The 21,893-nt window shown below is 36.0% G+C and overlaps 1 protein-coding gene across 1 annotated transcript; it reads left to right on the top strand.

Moving 5' to 3' along the window:
• The first annotated feature begins 6,516 nt into the window (after window positions 1-6,516).
• On the top strand, window positions 6,517-9,314 carry LOC116204217 (endoglucanase 15-like). Its single transcript, XM_031536292.1, has 6 exons — window positions 6,517-6,711; window positions 7,670-8,083; window positions 8,169-8,255; window positions 8,391-8,543; window positions 8,625-8,906; window positions 8,997-9,314. The coding sequence occupies exons 1-6, from the start codon at window positions 6,517-6,519 to the stop codon at window positions 9,312-9,314; spliced, it is 1,449 nt and encodes a 482-aa protein (XP_031392152.1).
• Window positions 9,315-21,893: the final 12,579 nt, after the last annotated feature.

Raw genomic sequence — 21,893 nt, 5'->3', positions numbered from 1 at the left:
AAATCGAATACTTATCCCAATTACCCTTATGTGAATTTAGATTTCTTTCTTAGAATATGTAAAATTGATTGGGTGCTCTTGTTTTTACAGGTTGTCATCGGTTGCTTATTAGTCTTGGTCTAGATGCCACACCGAAAGTTAGGTCGGGATGTAGGGATGTCAGTGATAGCCTTGGAGGTACTCTTCCTGGCGACCCAGAGTTTGATTTCATCTCCACTCGGATGGTTGAAAACTTGAAATTTTCGCATGGAGATGAAGTCAAACTCACTGCCTCCGCACTAGTGGCACTTGGAGACATGGCTATCCAGGCTGTGGTCGACTGGTTCGCACCTTTGGTGCTATGCCAGCTAGAAGGATGGACCTTCCATTTCTTGGCGGAAGTTGCATCTGTTGGTGCTATATTTATCACACTCCTAGTCCCCATTATTGGGCATCAGCAGACTGTGGAGGAGGAGCGTGACCTTCTCCAGGGACATAGGTTTTGGAAGTGTTTGTTTTGGCAGCATGCTTTTATCATCACTTTTGGAGATTAAAAATATGCTTATTCACTATTAAAGATTTATATGTATATACATATATGTTAGTTATTAGGCAGTACTTGATTTGTGACGATCACACAATATTAAAGATATGTGTATACATATAAATATATATGTATCTACATACATATTAAGTATGTATATACATATATGTTTATTATTATAGGAATACTTAAATAATGTTAAAATCCAATGAAAATATTCTCAGTTACCTAAAATGGTAGTTTGGAGGACCTGGGAAGAACGGTGGAAGTTTAGTCTGGAACTTTTGATTTTAGCCCTCCATGCGTTAGTCACTAATTAATTAATAAGACTAAACGAAACACATTCAGCCAAAGGATATGAAAAAACAAAACAAAAAAGACTAAACATACGTCAATAGAATTTTCATGTATATATGTAATTAATTAAAGTCTAATTCCGCCCTTTTGTTCTTGTAGATCACCGGTCCCGAGATCATTCCTTCCCCTCGACTTTCGACATTGAGGGCCACCACGATCATGAGGAGGTACCCTTCTTTCTTATTTTAGTCGAGCGTGTTCAATTCATAGTAGCATTGGAATTAATTTCGGACATTCTCTTGGTTCCAGCTCTCCTTCTTGAGTGGTTCTCGGTCTCTTTTCTTCCTTCTCAATTAATATTTCTCTCTGCCTTGCTACTCCTTGCTAGACTGTTCTCAAATTAAATTAACCAAAACAACAACAGCTTTGGAGTATGTGTGGATTTTTGGGGTAACAAGGTGATAAGGGAGATTTCAAATTCATAGGCTTTTTATAGTATTTAGAACGTTAATGCTTAATGGGGAATAGCTCTTTAAAAAAAAAAAACTAGTGGGATGGAGGATTTAAAAGAAAAACAAGCACGTTGAAGGAAATTGCAATTCCATTCCCTACTCCTTTATGTTTGCAGATATTATTTTGGATACGAGTCGCTACAGTTTAAATTTGACGTATAATTTATGCCCTTGTGTTTGTAGAGCACTTGTCCAGAGATCATTTCTTCTCCCTCGACCTTTGACTTGGAGGACCACCACACCCATGGGGAGGTACATAATGTTCATCACGTTACCCCTATCTTATCTAATATTTTTCTTATTAATTTGTTTAACTCAATCCTACACTAATTAATGGAGGAAATATCTATAACTAAATTTCACAGATAAGAAAAAGCCTACAAACTATAATAAATCATTTCTAATAAACCTTTTGCCGTTAAGAGAATGAAAATTTTATGAAATCTAACGTTTATCGAGATTCATTGAAGTTAAATTCCCAGTGAAATATTCTCGCTTACTTGAAAGGTAGTTTGGAGGACCTTTTTTAGGGGAAGAAAGATATATAGAAGGTAGTTTGAACCTTTTGATTTTACCTTATTCAGTCATTAATAACATAAAATGAAAAATACACATGCCAGATGTATTTGTAATGTATATGTGAAAGTCTAAGTCGGCCCTTTTGCGCCTTTAGATCACCGGTCCTGTGATCATTCCTTCTCCCTCGACTTTTGACATAGAAGGCCACCACAACCATGAGAAGGTACACTGCAAAATTCTTTCTTTCATAGTTTCATATGAACATATTAAGTTCATAGTCTTCGAACTTGGAGTTGATTCTGGACATTCTTTTGGTTCTAGATCTCTTTGTTGAGTGGTTTGTCGGATGGGAGACCACGGACTCGTGCCCCACGAGACCTTCAACGCACTCTACTAGTGCTTTCCATCATTGTGCTAGTGGGGCTTCTGTTTGCTATCGATGTGAGCGTCGCAGGTAATTTATTGTTTACATTTCTTTTCTAATCATATCACCTCAATGAATAAAATTATGAGGGTAAACAAGATCATGAATTTTCATCCTAATTTGGATTCTCTCGTGGTTTAGGTACGGTGGTTTCCTCCAATGAGCTTTTGGAGTGGTTTTCCTCGATCATCTTCACGAACAAGAAATTGGCTGCTCATACCAATTTCTGCAAGTACTAGCGAGCAGAATTGAAGGGTTTTACTGTGATCGTGCAAGTAGCAGCATTTATTGGAATAGCTTGCACTATTCTTGGCACACAGACTTTCAAAAGATTCAACTTGCGGAGGCTACTCTTTATTGGATCGCTCATCAACGTTGTTGAAGTGCACTGCAAGTGTGCTTCCACAGTGTTGCCACAGTGATTCTCGATCAAGCACTCCAAAGCCTGGGAGATGGAGCTCTATTACAGGTACAACCCCAAACTTTTTTTAGGAAAAGAAGTTATTCTATAAGTTAGTGATTAAGTGGATTGCAACTGTAAGAAATAATATGAGGCGGGGTTGGCATGGTTCGATTTGGCCCAGAAAACCGTTCTCAAATTAGGTTGTATTTGTTTGGACTTAAAATTTCAGCATTTCTCTTAAGTGCTGAAATTTTAAGAACTTAATAGAATAAGCACTTAAATGGTTAAATCAAAATTGTTTGGTAAAATAAGTCGGCAAAAGTTGAAGTTCATGTATAATATCTTTATTAGGTAGCCCAATATTTGTACTTATTTGCAGTTTGGCCCAGTATTTTATAATTCATAATTTCTAAAAAAATAAAAATAAATAAAAAAGGATCAAATAGAATCTGATCGCAAAGGTAGGGAGGGGCGATGGTGGCTCGTCGGCCAATCAACACCAACCCCGAAGAGCTTCGTCTCCTCTAGGAACCTCTTTTGTGGCGGTGGTGGAGCCGAGAGCCTCCACCACCAGTATCTCCTCTCTCCCTCTATTTTGAAGAGAGAGAGAGGGAGGACATTTGAAACACCAGATCTCGGCAGTGGTGGTTCATCTCTGTTCACATCGCCACAGACGAGGTCGTCGGCGAGCTTAGTGCTCGTCGACGATCTCATCTATAGCAGAAGTGGTCGGCGACGAGCCACCAATCAATGATGTGGTGCCAAGCCACCGCTTCTTCTCCTTTCTCTTTCTCTCTCTCGAGTGTGGATGTGGGTGGGGTGGGCTAATTAGCAACCAAGAAAAATTTTGTTGGCACTGGTGTAATAAAGGAAGAAAAGCCCTCCAACTAAGTGAATAAGTCAAAAACTGCTGAATGATTAAGGAAATCCCCACCTACTTAATGATTAAATTCTTCTTTGACTTAAGTCTATTAAGTTAAGTTAATTTTTCATGTGTTTATCAAATCAACTGAACCCATTATGGGCTGAACATTTTATTTCAGCACTCAATTTGAGTAATCAAACACCGCCTTAGGATAAGATACCTTTCTTGTTTTCTTTTTTTATTTTATTTAAAATCCTGATTCAGCTTTGATAATGCAGTTTTTTTTTTTTGATGCAACGAAAAATACAGTATAACCGAACAAAACATGTAAATAGCTAATCCAACTCTTTTTGTTTTTTAACAAAAGATTTGCACTTTTAAAGAAATGCTTTTGAGTTTCGGTTTTGTTTTTGTTCAGTTCGTTGGTTCGGTTTGAGTAATTTTTCCCCCCACCACTTATATGAAGGTTAGGATAGCAGAGGCTGACTGCACGTAAGAAGAAACTATGGAATGTAGGAAAAATTGCCATAATTACTCAGAAATGACCAAGTGGAGTGCAATTGCTTTTCTATCTTCACTTTAACGTCTACGTCTAATATTTCTTGTGAATGTGCAGGCCGCGGAACGATTCCAGCACACGCTACCGGGAGATAATAAGAAATGGATGGGACGTGCTTTCAACGCAATATTGTTGCTCGAACCGGTCGTAGCTAATGTCATGAACCTATGTTTGATCATCAACAAGGTTCATTACTCCTGGAGATATTGCCTAGCAGCTACCAGGAAGAATTGTGCAAGTCGCTCTCGTATTTGGCAAAGAAGATCCATTGGCCACAGCTTATCATCGCGGGCACGAGTCTGGTGGTCGTCAACGTGACTGATCTGGGTCTTTACAATGATGTGCTGCTGATGTTTTTTGGAGCCACCGCCAAGGCAACCTAGTATTGTTCGCGATCAGCGGATGGGATTTCATCGTGAAATCCATCTCCCTCTATCTGATGAAGCATCGTAGTACATGGCTTCTCTCTGGGTCCGGTGCCATCATGACATTGACTCAGGTAAATTAATCTTAAATCGGATATTTATCCCAATTACCCTTATGTGGATTTAGATTTCTTTCTTAGAATATGTAAAAATTGATTGGGTGCTCTTGTTTTTGTAGGTTGTCATCGGTTGCTTATTAGTCTTGGTCCAGATGCCACACCAGAAGTTAGGCCGGGATGTAGGGATGTCGGTGATAGCCTTGGAGGTACTCTTCATGGCGACCCGGAGTTTGATTTCATCTCCACTCGGATGGTTGAAATTTTCGCATGGAGATGAAGTCAAACTCACTGCCTCCGCACTAGTGGCACTTGGAGACATGGCTATCCATTCGCATCTAGAAGGATGGACTTTCCATTTCTTGGCGGGAGTTGCATCTGCCGGTGCTATATTTATCACACTCCTAGTCCCCGTTACTGGGCATCTGCAGATTGAGGAGGAGCAGCGTGACCTTCTCCAGGGACATAGGTTTTGGAAGTGTTTGTTTAGGGAGCATGCTTTTATCATCACTTTTGGAGATTAAAAATATGCCTATTCACTATTAGAGATTTATATCTAATTTTAGCCGTGGAAGTATGTAATTTCCATATTATGTTATTATATGCCTACTAAGATATATTATTCACTAGCTTTTTTACCCACGCGATGCATGGGTTATTAGTTAGAACTGTTATTTTAGATGGATATTTAGATGATGATATATAATGTGACACATTGTAATAAAATATTAATCACAAAATTTATATGCTAACTCTAGCATCATTACCTAAAATGAAAATAGAAAGATGTTATATCGACTCTTAACTTTCTTAAAATAGTTAATGCATTGTTAATACAGTTTGGTAATGCAAAAAACAAAATGGAATATATATCATCTATATATAATTCTCTTTTATATGTATCATGTACTACATAAAATTGAATACGAAAGAAAAAATATACTTGCTTCTTAATGAATATATAACGAAAATAATATTGTTCTCAGAGTAGTTGTCATCCTTCAACTTATCTTCAATTCAACATCACAATCATTACTTTTTTTCATTTTTTAAATTTTTTTAACCATTCAATTCAATTTTTAATATTAAATTATCTCAACTATTCATTACTTTTTCACAATTCAACAACACAATCATTACTTAATCATTACTTTCTCTCAATTATTTATTACTTTTTCACACTTTTTTTTCATAATTCAACAATACAATTATTACAAACCAATTAAAATCAAAATTCAACTCAACTCAACTCTAAATCCAAGCGCACTCCTAATGTTCTCTTTGCAATTGGCCTTCAAGATTTCAACTTGGCGTATTCCTGTAAAACGTAATGCAAAAAAAATCTTTATAAAAAATAGTACACACAACAAAGTAATGTGAGCAGATAACAACATAACAAAAATATTACAGAGCAAATTAAACTTACATGATGAGAAAAAAGTTTATCATTGAAAGGATGATATTATAGATCAAGCTTGTCATGCATCAACAATTCAAATCCAAGGAGATTCCAGGGTGATTCATCTTTATTTGTTCAGATCCTGACTTCTCTATGAATCCTCGTGGTTCAATAAAATTGAAAGCACGTGTTCGGAGGTATATATGTGACTATAAATTGCTAGAGTAAAGGTGGGAATTCAATAAAATGCTTACTTTACAAATTGCCCAATGTATTAGGATTAATAGCGGAATGAAACATCTCTAAGATTTTTTTTGGGTGAGGAATTAATGCGTAATGTGCAAATGCTCCAACAATTACGTAAAGTAATAAATCCAATTGCAATAATTTTGGCGAAATTGCTCCTGCTCCAATTGAATTTGGTCGGAAACTGGCCATTAAAAGCGGATTACAAAGCGAGGCCAATCTTTGTGGGTTAGGTTACATTATTGTCGTCGTATTACTATCGTGAGCTCTAACGAGATGTTTAGAAAAATGTCAGTGGTTGTGTTAGGGCTTTGTCTGAGCCTGTGTTTCTTTGGTATCAATGTCGACGCTGTCAGCGATTATGGGACCGCACTGACGAAGTCATTGTTATTCTTTGAGGCTCAGAGATCAGGGAAGCTGCCTACTAATCAGAGGGTTCAATGGCGGGGAGATTCTGCTCTTAAGGATGGCAGTGACGCCGGTGTAAGATGATCTAACTCCGTCTCCTGGAAAAACTCATAATTTATAATTACTAATATATAAGAACATATGGTGGCAATGGTACCACGCATATATATATAAGATTCTATTTCTACCATCAATTTTTTTTGCCTAATGACAAAGTCAAAGTAGATCCATTATAACACTTTGTTCCTTTTTTTTTTCCTTTACGCAAAATAAGTAATTAAAATTGATAATGTACGTTGAACGAAGGTATTAATTATTGGATTTCCAAAGAATTTCGCATGATGAATTTCACCAAGCATTTTTATACTAATACCATAATCTCTTTTCTTCCAAAACTGTTGGCTTCTGTTGATTTTTTACTGATGATTTTCCCCTTTTTGGATAATGAAAAGCGTGTAGTGTTCGTCCAGGAAATTTCCATGATCCACGTAATACTCAATTTAGCCATGCAAGCGATCCCATAAAAAGTATTCTCTTATATAAATTCATAAAGGCTCGAACTTGACCCTATTAAGTTAGTTTAAGAGCTAACCCAATTAATTGCTCTACCCAGAAAAGAGAGCTGCCCCAAATACCGTATATGATAATTTATTATCCTGTTTTTCAAATATATTGGATGTTCATGAGCTGGGATATGAATCAAAATGGAATAAAGAAGCATATAAGTTCCACAAAATTGAACCTAAATCTTTTCGATTTTAAGTTCTCACCTTGTGCCATTGCACTAAAATTCCTTCCTCATAATTTCCTATATTCTAATAAGAACTAAAATTTGTTAAAATATATTTGCATATGCCATGTATATATTATTGTGTAAAAATCGTGACCGACTTGGAACTAAGATATGGCCAACCTTCGTGCGGTTAGACTAACTTGGAGAGGTGATCGTACCGTTGGATGCTCTGGCTTAATAATTTGCAGTACCATCTCTTAATTTTTACATGAATAATCTCGTACATCTGTCATCACACAGGTTGATCTCTCGGGAGGGTACTACGATGCCGGTGACAACGTAAAATTCGGGTTCCCAATGGCCTACACGATAACGCTTCTGGCATGGGGCGTGGTGGATTTTGAGGGTAAGCTGAAACAAAATAACGAGTTATCTAATGCCCTCGCAGCCATCAGGTGGGGCACCGATTACCTTATCAAGGCCCACCCCAAGCCCAACGTTTTCTTTGGTGGGGTTGGGGACGGACAGGCCGACCACTCCTGCTGGCAGCGTCCTGAGGAGATGACCACCCCTCGGACCACCTACAAGATCACCCACCAGAGTCCGGGTGCCGACCTTGCTGCTGAAAGCGCAGCTGCTTTAGCTGCTGCATCCATCACCTTTAAATCGACTGACCGCAGTTACTCCAAACAGCTCCTTACCCACGCTAGACAGGTAAAATATTTCTGCCCCTCACATGAAATGAATTGCGTTATGAAAGTCAGACTAACTTGCTAGGATTAATGTGCAATTGGGCCAGCTCTTCGACTTTGCTCGGAACCACCCGGGACAGTATCAGTCCAGCATTCCCAATGCCGGATCATTCTACTCCAGCAGTGGATATCAGGTACATATCACTGAGTTATACGGCATCGAAAAGTGACATAATAATGAAACTTTTGAAAAAGGGTGCAGATGATTGAACACTATGTACACGTACTTATGTTTAAAGATGTTTGATTCAGATTTCGATGTCTGCTAGGATGAATTGTTGTGGGCAGCAGCTTGGCTTCAGAGGGCTACCGATGAAAAAACATACCTAGATTTCCTCGGACAGGCAAGTGGGACGGGCGGTGCTCGACAACAGTTCTCCTGGGACGACAAGTATCTTGGTGCCCAATTGCTCGTTGCAAAGGTTCAGTTTGGTTGGATTCTATTTGTGTACTCCTCAACAAATGAACCTGTTCGTACTAATCTACGAAGTTTTCTTCTACAGCTGGTGCTGGAAGGGAAGGCGGGGAGCTCGGGAATATTTGGACAGTACAAGTCTGATGCTGAAACGTTCCTCTGCAACTATGCCCAAAAGGGCAGCGGCAACTTTAAGATGACGGCGGGAGGGATGCTGTGGTTCCTCCCCTGGGGAAACCTCCAGTATGTTGGCGCAGCTTCCCTTGCAGCCGTTTCGTATGCGTCTTACCTCTCTGCCAAAAAGGCCACCATCCAGTGTCCTGGTGGCTTTGTCTCAGTTTCCGATCTCTATGCGATCGCCCAATCCCAGGTACCCTACCTTAATTATATATCTATCAAACTTCAGTTATAGCATAGAGATACATTCTAATGATTACTTTTTTATTCAAATTATTATTAGGCGGATTACGTGCTGGGGAATAACCCTAAGGGACTGAGCTACATGGTCGGATTCGGGTCGAGCTACCCAACCCAGCCCCACCATAGGGGGGCTTCTATCGTATCAATCAAGAAGGACCCAACCTCCATAACATGCCAAGGTGGGTTTGATTTGTGGTTTAATAGGATCGCTCCCAACCCGAACGTGCTAGATGGCGCAATTGTTGGTGGCCCTGATGAGCAGGATGGGTACACCGACTCAAGGAGCAACTACCAGCAGGCTGAGCCCGCCACAGCAACCGTCGCCCCTTACGTTGGGCTTTTTGCAAGTCTTGCTTAGTTAAGATTTTTAGTTTTAAATTTCGCTTAGGAAAATAGTTGGACATTGAATAAATAGTTCAATACATGTCTTCCTATTGACTTAAAGTATATTACAATAAAATTTTAGAATTTTCAGCAAGGAAATATTAATAAATTATACCCATCAAAATTAATTTTCTTTACAATAGAAGATGAACTACACAAGGAATGGCATTTAGTGCTATGGCATAAGTCACGATCGAATTACCAAGTGGTTCGGATTCAATTATCGTCAGTACCTATAGTGCCTTTCATCTGCTTTTCTCTATTTTTTGGTCCCATGAACCTCTCTCATCTATAATAATAATAATAATAAGGTAAATTCTACAATGGAACGTCAAATTATATTTTATGGCGAAAAACTAGTAAAACTAGTCCTTTTAATATTAAAGACAATGTTTTGACCCATATATTTTTTAATGGCGTCACAAATTCATTCGGTCACATGCAAAATATAATAAAATTAGAGTGTCGTTTACGTGTCTTTAACTTTTATATATTGATGACATGTTGCTAACGTATCCGGGTCATATTAGACTAATTTTCTTTAAAAATTGATTTTATGGTCCAGTTTGGTAATGTGGCGATGATGAGTAACGTGGCAGAATGTGATTGATACATGTGGCGGGAGGATTCGATAACAGTGATATTGTATTGTAGGCGAAAATTGTGAAATGAAAATATAAAGGGCAAGAAATGTCATGGTAAAATATGTAAATAATGGATTAATGAGATCAAAAGTTGATAAGATCTAATGATTGAAATTAATAATTTATCATGGAACACAATTTGAGATCCAATTGTAGAATCTACCTAATAATAATGACAAGTATAGAAGTATATAGAGAGCTGCACAAATTGTTTCTCCACATTTTACTTCCTAAAATGCCCTCTCAATTTTATATAATTTCAAATATACCCCCAAACCCCCAGTAGAAGGTTTCCTCCATGTGGTTATTCCAAACGACATATTGTCCCTCATTAGTATCGCTTAGATAAAACAGTTTCTCCTCTCTACCTTCCATTGACCACTCAATACTAATTAACTCATTTCTCCTCCCAGCCTTCCATCCATCGCTCAGGCATGATTTCGGAGTGTTGTTGCTGAAATAAAAGTGCTAAAATAATAAATCCACTTGCAATTAATTTTGGCGAAATTGCTTCTGTTCCAATTTAATTTGGTCGGAAATGGCCAATTAATAGCGGATTAATTGTGGGAAGGAAATCCTATTCCAATTTAGTTTGGCTGGCAATTGTCATTGGCCGGAAATTGCCTATTGATAGCGGATTAATTGTGGAAAGGAAATAAAATGATGTTTCTAACCCTATTTATTGATTGGGGTTCATATATACTAACTTTCTTTTTTTAAACTAAATTTGATATAAATTAGGCATAAATTATTCTTAATTCATAAAATTCGTTTTCTTTTATAAAATTTGTATATTTATATAATATACATATATTAATCAAATGCATATATTAATTAAATGGGAATCGATTAACAATTACAAATTAATCAAAACTACTTAGATGTGAATTTGCCTATTAGAATATATTTCGATATCTCGAAAATATTCTTGCCTTGTATAGCTCACAATGTATCGGAACACCGTTGTTGTATTTTATTTTATTTTTGTGAAATATATTCTAATATTATAAATTTATCTTTATGACTCTATTTATTAGTCGGGTTACAACTATATATATATATATATAGATGTGTGCGTGTGTGATGTCAGGAAAACCTGACAATTTCGAATTTTAATGTTGTGGTCCTCCCGAAGGAGCTTGTTCTTGCTAACGTGAGCCTTGCAAGGCAAACAGGATTTCCGCATAAGCACTAGATTACCCCACGAGATTTTCTATCTGCCTTGAAATATATATATATAGTAGACGTGTACTGCACCATGTGCGGAAGTTTTTTAATACATTAATCGTATAAATTTAATTATTGATTTATTTTAAGTTGAATTTAATAACTATCAACAAAAGAAAATGTATAATACCCTTTTTTTGGTAAAAAGAAAGAAGTATAATAAGTGACCTTTTCACAATATAATTAAAATAAATAAATAGTAAAAATAGTAAAATAAATAATTAAATAGCAAAAGTATGAAGGAAGTGACGTTACTAAGAGAGAGAAAGGGGTGAGAGTGGAGAGAAAATAAATGAGGCGAGATAGATAGAAAGGGAGTTGCGGGATTTTGTAATTTTAAAAACTATTGGGGTCAAAATGGAGATATTTTCTAAAAATTGGTGTCCGGGAGCATACCAGTTGGCCATCTGCATAAGAAGGATTAGCTGGCTGCCCTGCGCGAGTGGTGCGGGTAGTATTCGCACGGGCCCTGCTTAATTTTTCCAAAAAGAGGAACTGTCTTCCGTTGGTTCGAATTGAACTAGTTCGGTCTGATTTAATCACGCTTCAGTCTCTAAACTTCACAAAAACTACATTTTCACCCCTTTATAAAGATATTAAACATATTTTATGGAAAAATATTTATCGAAAAATATTTTTCATGATCGGAAAATAATCATTTGATTGAAAATACCTAGAAATGAATATTTCTTGCTACGTGAGAAAATCGATTTCTCCGTCTCGAACCTTTCTTCTTTTGGATTGAAATGTGATAATCAAAGAATTCGAGTTTTTATTGGTAAAAAAATAATTAAGGTGTCGATATTTAAGAAATGTATGAATAGTCTGGTTTTTAAAATAAAAAATCTCTAGCAATTACACGTTATTTTGAGAAATTGTTTTTTCATACGTCCAAACCTTGAGAAAAATATTACCGACCTTCGTATTATTTTAAATATTGCACCGAAAATAAAGAAATGCTTAAGGCGAGCACTCGCGGACTTATCCTGTATTTTTCGAAATTCAGCTTCTCGAAGTTTCTTTCTACAAATCTTTCTACTTAATTCAGCTTCTTGACTGATGATATGTCTGGGGTGTTTTCTGATCATTGACCAAGCCAAATCCAAAACGAGGCGCTTACACCCTTATTTGACTGAAAATACCCCAAAATGAATTTTTTTTGCTACTACAAGGGATTCTCTCATTGTAGATTTTCTCCATTCACATTATTCGAACCCAAAATCTTGTTAAGAGAACAAGCGTCGAACCACTTGAATCCACGTTAATTGTCGATCACTACTTAGGATAGCTACCACATATATGAGTGTATATTAGGAACCTCGTACCACGTTACAATGCGTGTATTGGGTTCTTATATTAGGACGAGAGGTATTAACTAATGTTAGCTGCGAGCTGAAGAATAAAAAGAACATGGAATTGATTATACAAAGCCTTGGCATAACCTTATTGTAATTAGAGTTGAAAGTAAACGCAATTAATTCTTGAAAGGGGTAAAAGAGTATATAATAGATAGATACTAGATTTCTATCCCGTTGCATTGTACGGGTTGTTTCAAATAATAATTAAAACGAGATATTATTAAAATGAATTAATAAATATTATCAAATGAAAGGATAATGATAAGATTCTCAAATTTTCATAGTTTATACAATCATACATCTTTATTAGTATCATTATTTTCTTTGAAATTAAAAATACATATAGTGGTTTCTCTAAAACACGAGCGATTGAAAGACCTCTATTTCGTGTATTGTGGTTCATATTTTACTTTAGAATTTTCAATTCCCGTGCAATCCATTCTAATTTCATCACATTTTTAATATCTATGGAAATAATTCTATAAATCCAACTTTCTTTACATTTAATTTTCAAGTATATTCCGTAACTCTTTTTTGAAAATTATATTTTTAATCATGATTTTAAAACATTTATATATCATTTTTATTACAATTATTCTGAATTTTGGAAAATATTTTAGCTACTTAGCATTATAATATAATTATAATAATTAATTTCAAGTTTGATACTGTAATTAAATAATAAAATTAGACTAATTTGCATGATTCAATATATATTTTACAACAAATAGTCCCACTTAGTAAGTATTCTATTATATATTTATTTAATAGTAAGTGTGTTAGATAATATTGTAAATGACATCCGTATGATAAGTACATATATATCTACTTCATTACCCATTTTTTTAGCTATGCAAATTTTCTGATGTTTAATTTGTTTTATTGTCATAAGTTCATAAATAATAATAATTTTAATCTTATAACAAAAATTAGGTTAATATCCAATTAAATATATGTCACATGATTAAATCAACTCTCTATTTTTTTATATGATCATAAGTTCATAGAATTTGTGATTTTTTTTTTTTGAAAACTTTTCTATGAGAGAATAATAATTTTCATATATAATTTTTTAAAAAATTAACTCACTTCTAAATAATCATAAAAATATCAAAAAATAGTTTAAAAATCTCACATATTAATCTCTAAATAATAACCTTCGATTAAGTTAGACTAATTATCTTATTCAATATTTTTTTGAAGCTCTCTTACAAATTTGATTTACATTTTCAATTTCATAAATTTTAATTTTTTTCAAATACCAATAGTTTATGGTTTAGTCCTATTCCTATGTATGATCAATTAATTGCTTGCCAATATTATTAAATTATATAGTTCGTTGTTATGTATATATAAATTGATGATTTTGACCCTACTAACTATTACCCTATTTAAAGCAAAATGAAGTCAATTTCACTATATATATATATATATGGATATTGTAATAGATTAATAATTTCTGACTTATAAAAACAGGCTTGTTAAGTCCATCACTCAAAGCTCGTTTATGAAATTAAAATATTGTGTAGTGCAGTCGTATACGTTCTCGCTTGATACCTAAAATGTTTCATGCTCAATATTTTGTGCAACTATACATGTGTCTCTTTATTAGTTATTGAGATTTCTATTTCATTGTACGAGACTCATGAGCTTCTCTTTTAACAAAATAAAAAACCACATTAATGAATAACAAAATTATAACTCCACGAATGATAAAAAATTAAGTAATTAACTTAGATGTTCTGATCTAAGAAGTAAGAATCAATTATAATATATAGTAAAAGTTGAGCAGCGCTTATGAGATGTGGTCTTCTTAAAACCCTTAACCCCTTGTTACTTGTCTTTTGAACTACTCGGAAATTTAATTCTTAATTGAAAGATTCGTGTATTTGACTTTTCAATTCCGATTTAATGAATTTTTTCTATATTTTTTTTGGGTACCATATTCAACGAATTTTGGATATATGTACATATTATTTATACTTATTGACACTACTAAAAACTGTTTGATTACGGAGGCCGTAATCCGTCGGAAATCTGTCAGAACCGTACGAGTTACAATGGAATTCCGGCGAATTATCAAGGAAAATATTTCCTCGGTAAAAAGGCCCTTGAAATTTTTTTGCTATGGAAAAATCTCTCGATACTGATTTTCCCTCGAAAATCCCACGGTACTGTCTATCGAGAAAAACTCCCTCGAAAATGTCAGATCTTTTTCTCAAAAATATATAGAGAAAACTATCACTGTCATCCCTCTGCTTTCACACTGCCACCAATTTAGTCCCTCAACTAATTTTGCCACCATTTTAACACAAACGTTTGCCTTCCGCCTATCAATATGGTCCTTGATGTCAGTGAATATAACGGAAGTCTGACGTGGGTGCATTGCTGGACTAAACGGCATCAGTGGATGGACTCTTCCAACTCCTCTTCCTCCTCCTCTGTTGCCGCTGCCGTTGCCTCGCCACCAAATCTCCTCATCCACGCCCAGCTCTCCCCGTTTGCCTCCTCCTATCACAACTAAGGGTGATCGGTTCCGGGTACCCTGTATTTTTCATAATACCCGGACCCTACCCTGTTGAATCATGGAACCGAAACCTACCCGAAACCTGTATTATACCACAGGTTCCGGGTACCTTGTTGGAACCTGTAAATTTTTTCTTCTCGCTAAATAAAATCGAAAATATCACATACATAATCAGTAATCATGCCAAATAGAATATCAACAAAATTTAGATTAATTCACAACAATGAAATAATAATATGTCTCATTAATTCATCGATAAAGTTGAACATCCATAATACGATTTCACACAACAAAGTGCCTATATTCTGATTCATTAGAGGAGATAGTAACTTTACTCTTTCCTCTTTTTTCTGTTCATAAATAACCGGTTCCGGGTACCCTGTAGGCAGGAACCGAAACCGGAACCGATTTTCACAGGTTCCTAATTTTAATACCCGGAACCTACCCTATTTTCAATACGAGCTACCCGGACCCTACCCGTTAGGGTAGGTTTCAACCGGTTCCGGGTATACCTGGTACCCGTGCACACCCCTAACCACAACCACCCCGAACTCCTCCACCAGTACATGAACTACACCCACTTCTCCCTCTGCCCCTACGACCCCAATCTCTCTGAGACACTCATCCTCCACAGTTCTCCCTGATCGCCTCCTCCTGCCACAACCACCCCAACTAAAGGAACAACAATATCCGCAACAATCAACATCTTAGAACACAAGAACTGATCTGGCCCCTTCTCAGGCCACAGGAATGCAAGTTGATCCAAGCAGCAGCGTAGCAGGTGGAGATAACTCGATCAACATCGCATCCACGTCCGCCTCTTCTAGCACAATTATAGGCCTTCTGCACCAAAATTCTATGAACTCCAGGCAGCAAAGTTCGATGGGTAACACAGGCAGTCCATATGGAGCAGTTAGTAGTGTTCAGATTGCATTCGGATTGCATCTTTGGGTACCTCTACTACAACCATCCCAAAGACCCAACCCAATGCATCTCCATTTCAGTCACCGACACCATCCTCATCTAATAACCCAAGTCGAAGTTCTGTGGACATCTTGAATTATGTGAATTCACCTGCAAATGCATCCTTTCAACGGTAAGGAATCTTGAGCAAAACATATCAGAGCGAGAATCAGAGCTCGATCCAGAAAATATTGCAGGAAATGATGTCTACCCCACTCAGGCTCGGCATCGACATCGGTGGCGGCACCGGCTCCTTTGCCGCCGCGATGAAGTCCCACAACGTCACTGTCCTCACCGCCACCATGAACTTCAGCACCCCCTACAGTGAGGCCACCGCACTCCGCGGCCTCGTCCTCCTTCGCTAAAATGATGGCGTTTGAAGGTCAAGAGCTTCTCCTACCTCAACCAGTACAACCCCTCCCTTGGCTTCAACCCCTCCGCCACGACTCCTCCCGCTTCTCCTCCTAGCTCGACCTCCCCGTCCTCTAGCTCCTCCAGATCGCCAAATCCTCCGGCTCCGCCCTCAGGCTTTGCATCGACATCGACGGCGGCACCGGCTCCTTCGCCGCCACGATGAAGTCCCACAACGTCACTGTATGGTCCACGGTCAAGCTCCGATTTGCTTAGAAACGGTGCCGTTTCAAGCTTGGCACATGTTTCTGATTAAAAAACCAATTTTATTGACGTCGTTTGGTCCAATAATGCACCCACGTCAGACTTCCGTTATGTCTACTGATGTTGAGGACCATATTGATAGGCGGAAGGCAAACGCTTGTGTTAAAATGGTGGCAAAATTAATAGAGGGACTAAATTGGTGACAGTGTGAAAGTAGAGGGATGATAGTGATAGTTTTCTCAAATATATATATTCGATCTTGGAGGCGTGGGGCCCACTCTTCCACCATGTGCGAGCTCCCAACCAGCCCATTGTGTGCTCCCGCCGCATGCGCGCCCATGATTCAGCCTAATTTGACCCCTAAATCACCCAACTGACTATCAGATCAACTAAGCAGAAAATTTCCGGGATGCTTAGGAGACCAACTTTGAGCTATACAAGGCTTAATTAAGCCATATCTCAAGCAATAGGAAGTTAATTGAACCTAATTAAGCCATATCTTAAGCAATAGGAAGTTAATTACACCTAAGTAAGCCTAATCGAGCCACAAATCATCATATTGGCTCATATAAGCCTAATTCACCAAAAATTACAGAATGTACACAAATTCAATTTGATGCCCATTTCGATTAATCAAGCAAATTCAAGCCTAATTACTCTTAGCCAATTTCGTAATTAGTCCAATTAAACACGATTTGAGCCAAATTAAACCCAATTGACCTCAAATTGATCTAAATTACTATGATCAGAATGTTACAGTAATTAAGCAAAATCAAGCCCAACTAGAACCTAATTAGACAAGCCAATTACAACTAATTACACCTAATTATACACAAATTGACTCGATTAACATCAAATCAAGTCCGATTAACATACAATTAGTCTTTTCCCATGGATAATCAAGTTTGATTTAACCGAGTCATATCCTAATTATGCATGGTACTTGATTAATTCTAATTAGTATCTAATTCACACAAATTAACAACCTATTAGTCCAATCTACATATAAACACATCAATCAAGCACATGTCAACCGAAATACTAGCTAGCAAGTTTGATTTCGGGTCTGACCAGATGTGTATAATCTCAGTTGTTTACCTTAGTCCGGGAAGGTTTCGGATCTTCGAGCTCGGATTTGATGAAATCGAGACTCAAGCTCTCCAAAATCCTACTAATTATGATAACTATAGGCATAATTAGAAGGATTTAGGGTTATTTTGGTAGAACCTCAACATATGAAGTTGGACAAAAGTTCTCTCTTCGGAAAATAACCATCTATTTATAGGCAAAGGGGAGTCAGGAGATATTTTGCAATTTTATAAATTGTAGAGGCGAAACTAAGAAGATTTTTCAAATTTCAATGATCTAGAGGACGCCAGCTATCCATTCTAGATAAGAAAGAACAGCTGGCTTTGGGCGGGGTTAGTAACCCCGCCCACCGCCACAAGCGTGGTGGCTACCAACGCCTCCATCCGGAGGCGCGAGCAGTACCTGCGCCAGCCCTCCTTAATTTATATAAAAGACGAAACAGAATTTAACGTCTGAAATAAACTAGTTTAGTCTAATTTAATTAAGCAGCCACCCCTAAACTTCTCAAAACTTCATTTTCGCCCTTTTTGGGATTTTAAAGCATATTTGAGCTGAGAAAAATTATCGAAAAATATTTTCAGGTCTAAAAAATAATTTTTAACTGGAAAACTCCCCAAGATGAGTATTTCTCGCTACGTGAGAATATCGATTTCTTCATCTCGAACCCTTCCCCTATTGAATAAATATGAGAATCAAAGTGTTTTAATTAAAGAAAATTAATGTGCCTTTTTTATTAAAATACGAGCAGATGGGGTTTAAAATAAGGTCTCTAGATAGTGGGCGCTACATTTCAAAATTCGTTTTACAAGCGCTTCCTTACAAAATAAAATTTTACAAATTATCACGTATCATTTTAAAAATATGCACTGAATGTATAAATTAAATACTTAAAACTTGAGAACTTATCTGTTTGATCATGAAGATCTGTCTTTCGATGAGCGATCCCCGTGCGCTTTTATCTGCTCTCTAATTCGATGGGCTCCTTGGATGGTTGACCTAGTCAGGGTCAGAACGAGGTGCTTACAGTCACAAACTTTGAAGTTGAACCGTTGAGGGAATCAACCTTGTCGTTACAGGCCTGGAATATATAAGTTACACCTACTCCTAAGGATAGATAACTTGAAGAAGCTATGAAAATCTACAAAGATTTTGTTTGCTGAGTTGATCGAGAGGTGCTTTCATCAGCGGAATCTTCTAGTATTTATAGATTTCCTCCACCTCTTAGCGGTTATAAGCTTTTACTCTGCAACCTTGAGAATTTGGACTTAAAAGTTACCGTCTTTAACTATAAATCTTATCCCCACATGATAATTATTCACATGATTGACTCGTTCTTCTGGATAATCCTTATCCTTTTCTCACACTTAACTACTTCTGCTCTTAAATGATGTCGCTCATAGCCTCATTACCCATCTTCTAGAATCTACATGGCTCAGAGTTCGCACCGTGCAACCTCATGGAACGTGCACTTCTAGATTCTATCCTGGCTTTTTATCAGAATGTGAATGCTTCCTGAGCTCGCCAACTGGATCTCCTTACGACGACGTTTCATAAGACCATGTTTATTGGTCCTGAAGAATATTACGCCATTGTCCCCCAGCTTTGTATATTTACAAAAGTATCCACAAATACGTGTCTCGCTTTCATATGGCCACATGTATGATCCTGAAAAATATTTTATGCTGGTAATAATAACTGAGTACGGCAGCGACCAAGTATCTTTCCAGAGCGAGACCTTGTCTCGATACTTATCTCATAGCTTGTCCGTTAGAATTTCAAATTTAGAAGATTGCATTCATCAAAAGAGGAGAAATAAAAACACTAGAATATTGCAGTCACATATGTCAGATATAAATGAGTATATATCGATCCTTTATGCTCGAGAATAAGTCATTCATTGCATGTCGCATCCTCAATTTTTGGATAGAAACTTCATTTTTGCCCAGGGATCTAATGGTCTAGAAACCAAGAAGGTCCGAGTTTGAATCTCAGCCTTTGGTCTTTTTGTCATGTTCGTTCTAAAGCTTTATTTCTTGTCATTCTCGTTCCCCTAATTAATAACGCCATCAAGGTTTCTATCTTTTATTCTCTCCGTTGCTATTTGACAATATCTTATGGTCCAGAATACTCCCTATTTATTTTTGTTTTCTAATAAGTCTCATTCTTCATCATATGACTAGCACACCCACAAGAAAACATTATAAAATTATGTAATAAATGAATTTTTCGTTAAATTAAACTTATATGAATTCAATAATGAATAACACATGAATTTTTCAGACAATTCAAGTAATTTTATGAGCAATTAATATTATTATAGAGTGTGGAAGTTCATGAGTGTTAAATAAATTAATATTGCTTAAATTAAAAGATTTGGTAGTCTTTCTTTTTTTTTTTGGCCAATAAAGATTTGGAAGTGAAATGAAAAATAAAAAGTTTGAATTGGAAGCATTATCATAGGGACACAAATATGTAAGTCCATTATTAACATAAACCCAACCCAAATCTAGGATGGCTTTATTAAAAAAATAGTTAAAAATGAATTACGGTGGACATATATATAACAGAAAAATAATAGCAAATGAGTTTCCAGACCGCTATCCCACGAACTTCCATATAGTCCAGTCACAAGTTTCAAACATTTATGAGTTTGAAAGGACTGTAGAAAAACTTATGACGCAATTCGATGATCAAGCAAACTTATTGCATAAAAGAGAAACCAATGCAAAGATTTTTAACATTTTTTATTGATCATAATATCTTCTCCAAGCACTTCAATCATGTTTGTCTCCACAGTTGATCCAACATTTTCGGCTCTAATTGAGCCATGTTAGACTATCATTATTACTAGATTGTTGAACCGTGTGTTAAACGGATTTTGTTCAAAAATTTTCATAAGAAGAAATTAAGTATGATATGGATTAGAGAGTTTGTATTACATTACAATTCTTTTTTTTTCCTTATCCTACGAATTTAAATATGGTAAATTTTATATTACAATGATAAATATTTAATTCCAGAAGTAACTATGAGAACAATAATTGATAACGATTAGAGAGTTTGTGTTATGTTACTATTACTTTTTTTTCCTATGAATTTGAATATGGTAAATTTTATATCACAATGATAAATATTTAATTTGAGAATTGTAAGTAAAGATTCATGTACATATTTATTGTTTCAATTCTCAATGAAATTTTTAATAAAATAATTCAAAAAAATTCTATTAAGTCAAAATTTTCAATTTTATTCGGTAAAAGAATAGTAATTATATGGCCTTTAAACATTTGAACTTCTATATTCTCTTATACATTTTTCTTATATACTAGTAGGTAATCGCGTGCGTTGCACACGAGATTACTTAATTTTAATGAAGGAAAGGTAATTAATTTTTTCTTTCTTCTTTATATGTTAATAAATTAACCTGATAATATATTGCAAAAGTAGTATGAAATTATAACTAATACAGCTAACAGCACAGTATAAAATGTTAAGGAAGAAAAAAATAAGAAACTGCAACATTAATTTCAATATTTATGAATATCTACAATATGGACATGTATAAATATTATATGTGTGTGTGTATATATATATATATATATATATATATGTCTATATTACAAATGGAAATAGGATGAGTTGGGTAACTTTTTTTATTCCAAAATGGCCCATTTTAAGGATAACAATTATAAGTTTGAACTACTTAAATTTTGGAGGAAGTTAAAAGGACAAAATAGTAACTCTAATATTGTGTTTAACCACCATTTTCCAACTTTCCTCTTCTTATTTTTTCTCTCTCCCCCTCACGTTCTCATTCTCTTTTCTCTCCATTCTTTCTCTTATTTACTTACATTAATTAATCATTAAAAAAATTAAAAGGACACATTCTATCGAGAATTTTCATGGGGATGCATCTTTTATATATGGAAAAGATTTCAATTTGGAGGGCATGGAAATAACTAATGAGAATAGTCTATCTCCGAATATGAATTTAACGCTTAACTATGGGCTATTAATTATTTGATCCCTCACAACCGGCAGATCGCTAGACCAATTTTTCGGCATATAAAGCTATTTTCCTTTGCAAAATTCTTTAAGGGGCTGTTTTCACACTTCGGAATCGAAAAACA

The sequence above is a fragment of the Punica granatum genome, chromosome 4 (genome assembly GCF_007655135.1).
Source record: "Punica granatum isolate Tunisia-2019 chromosome 4, ASM765513v2, whole genome shotgun sequence".
In the NCBI taxonomy this organism is placed as follows: domain Eukaryota; kingdom Viridiplantae; phylum Streptophyta; class Magnoliopsida; order Myrtales; family Lythraceae; genus Punica; species Punica granatum.
The sequence above is the reverse complement of the archived record's forward strand: the minus strand, read 5'-3'. Positions and strand labels throughout refer to the sequence as shown.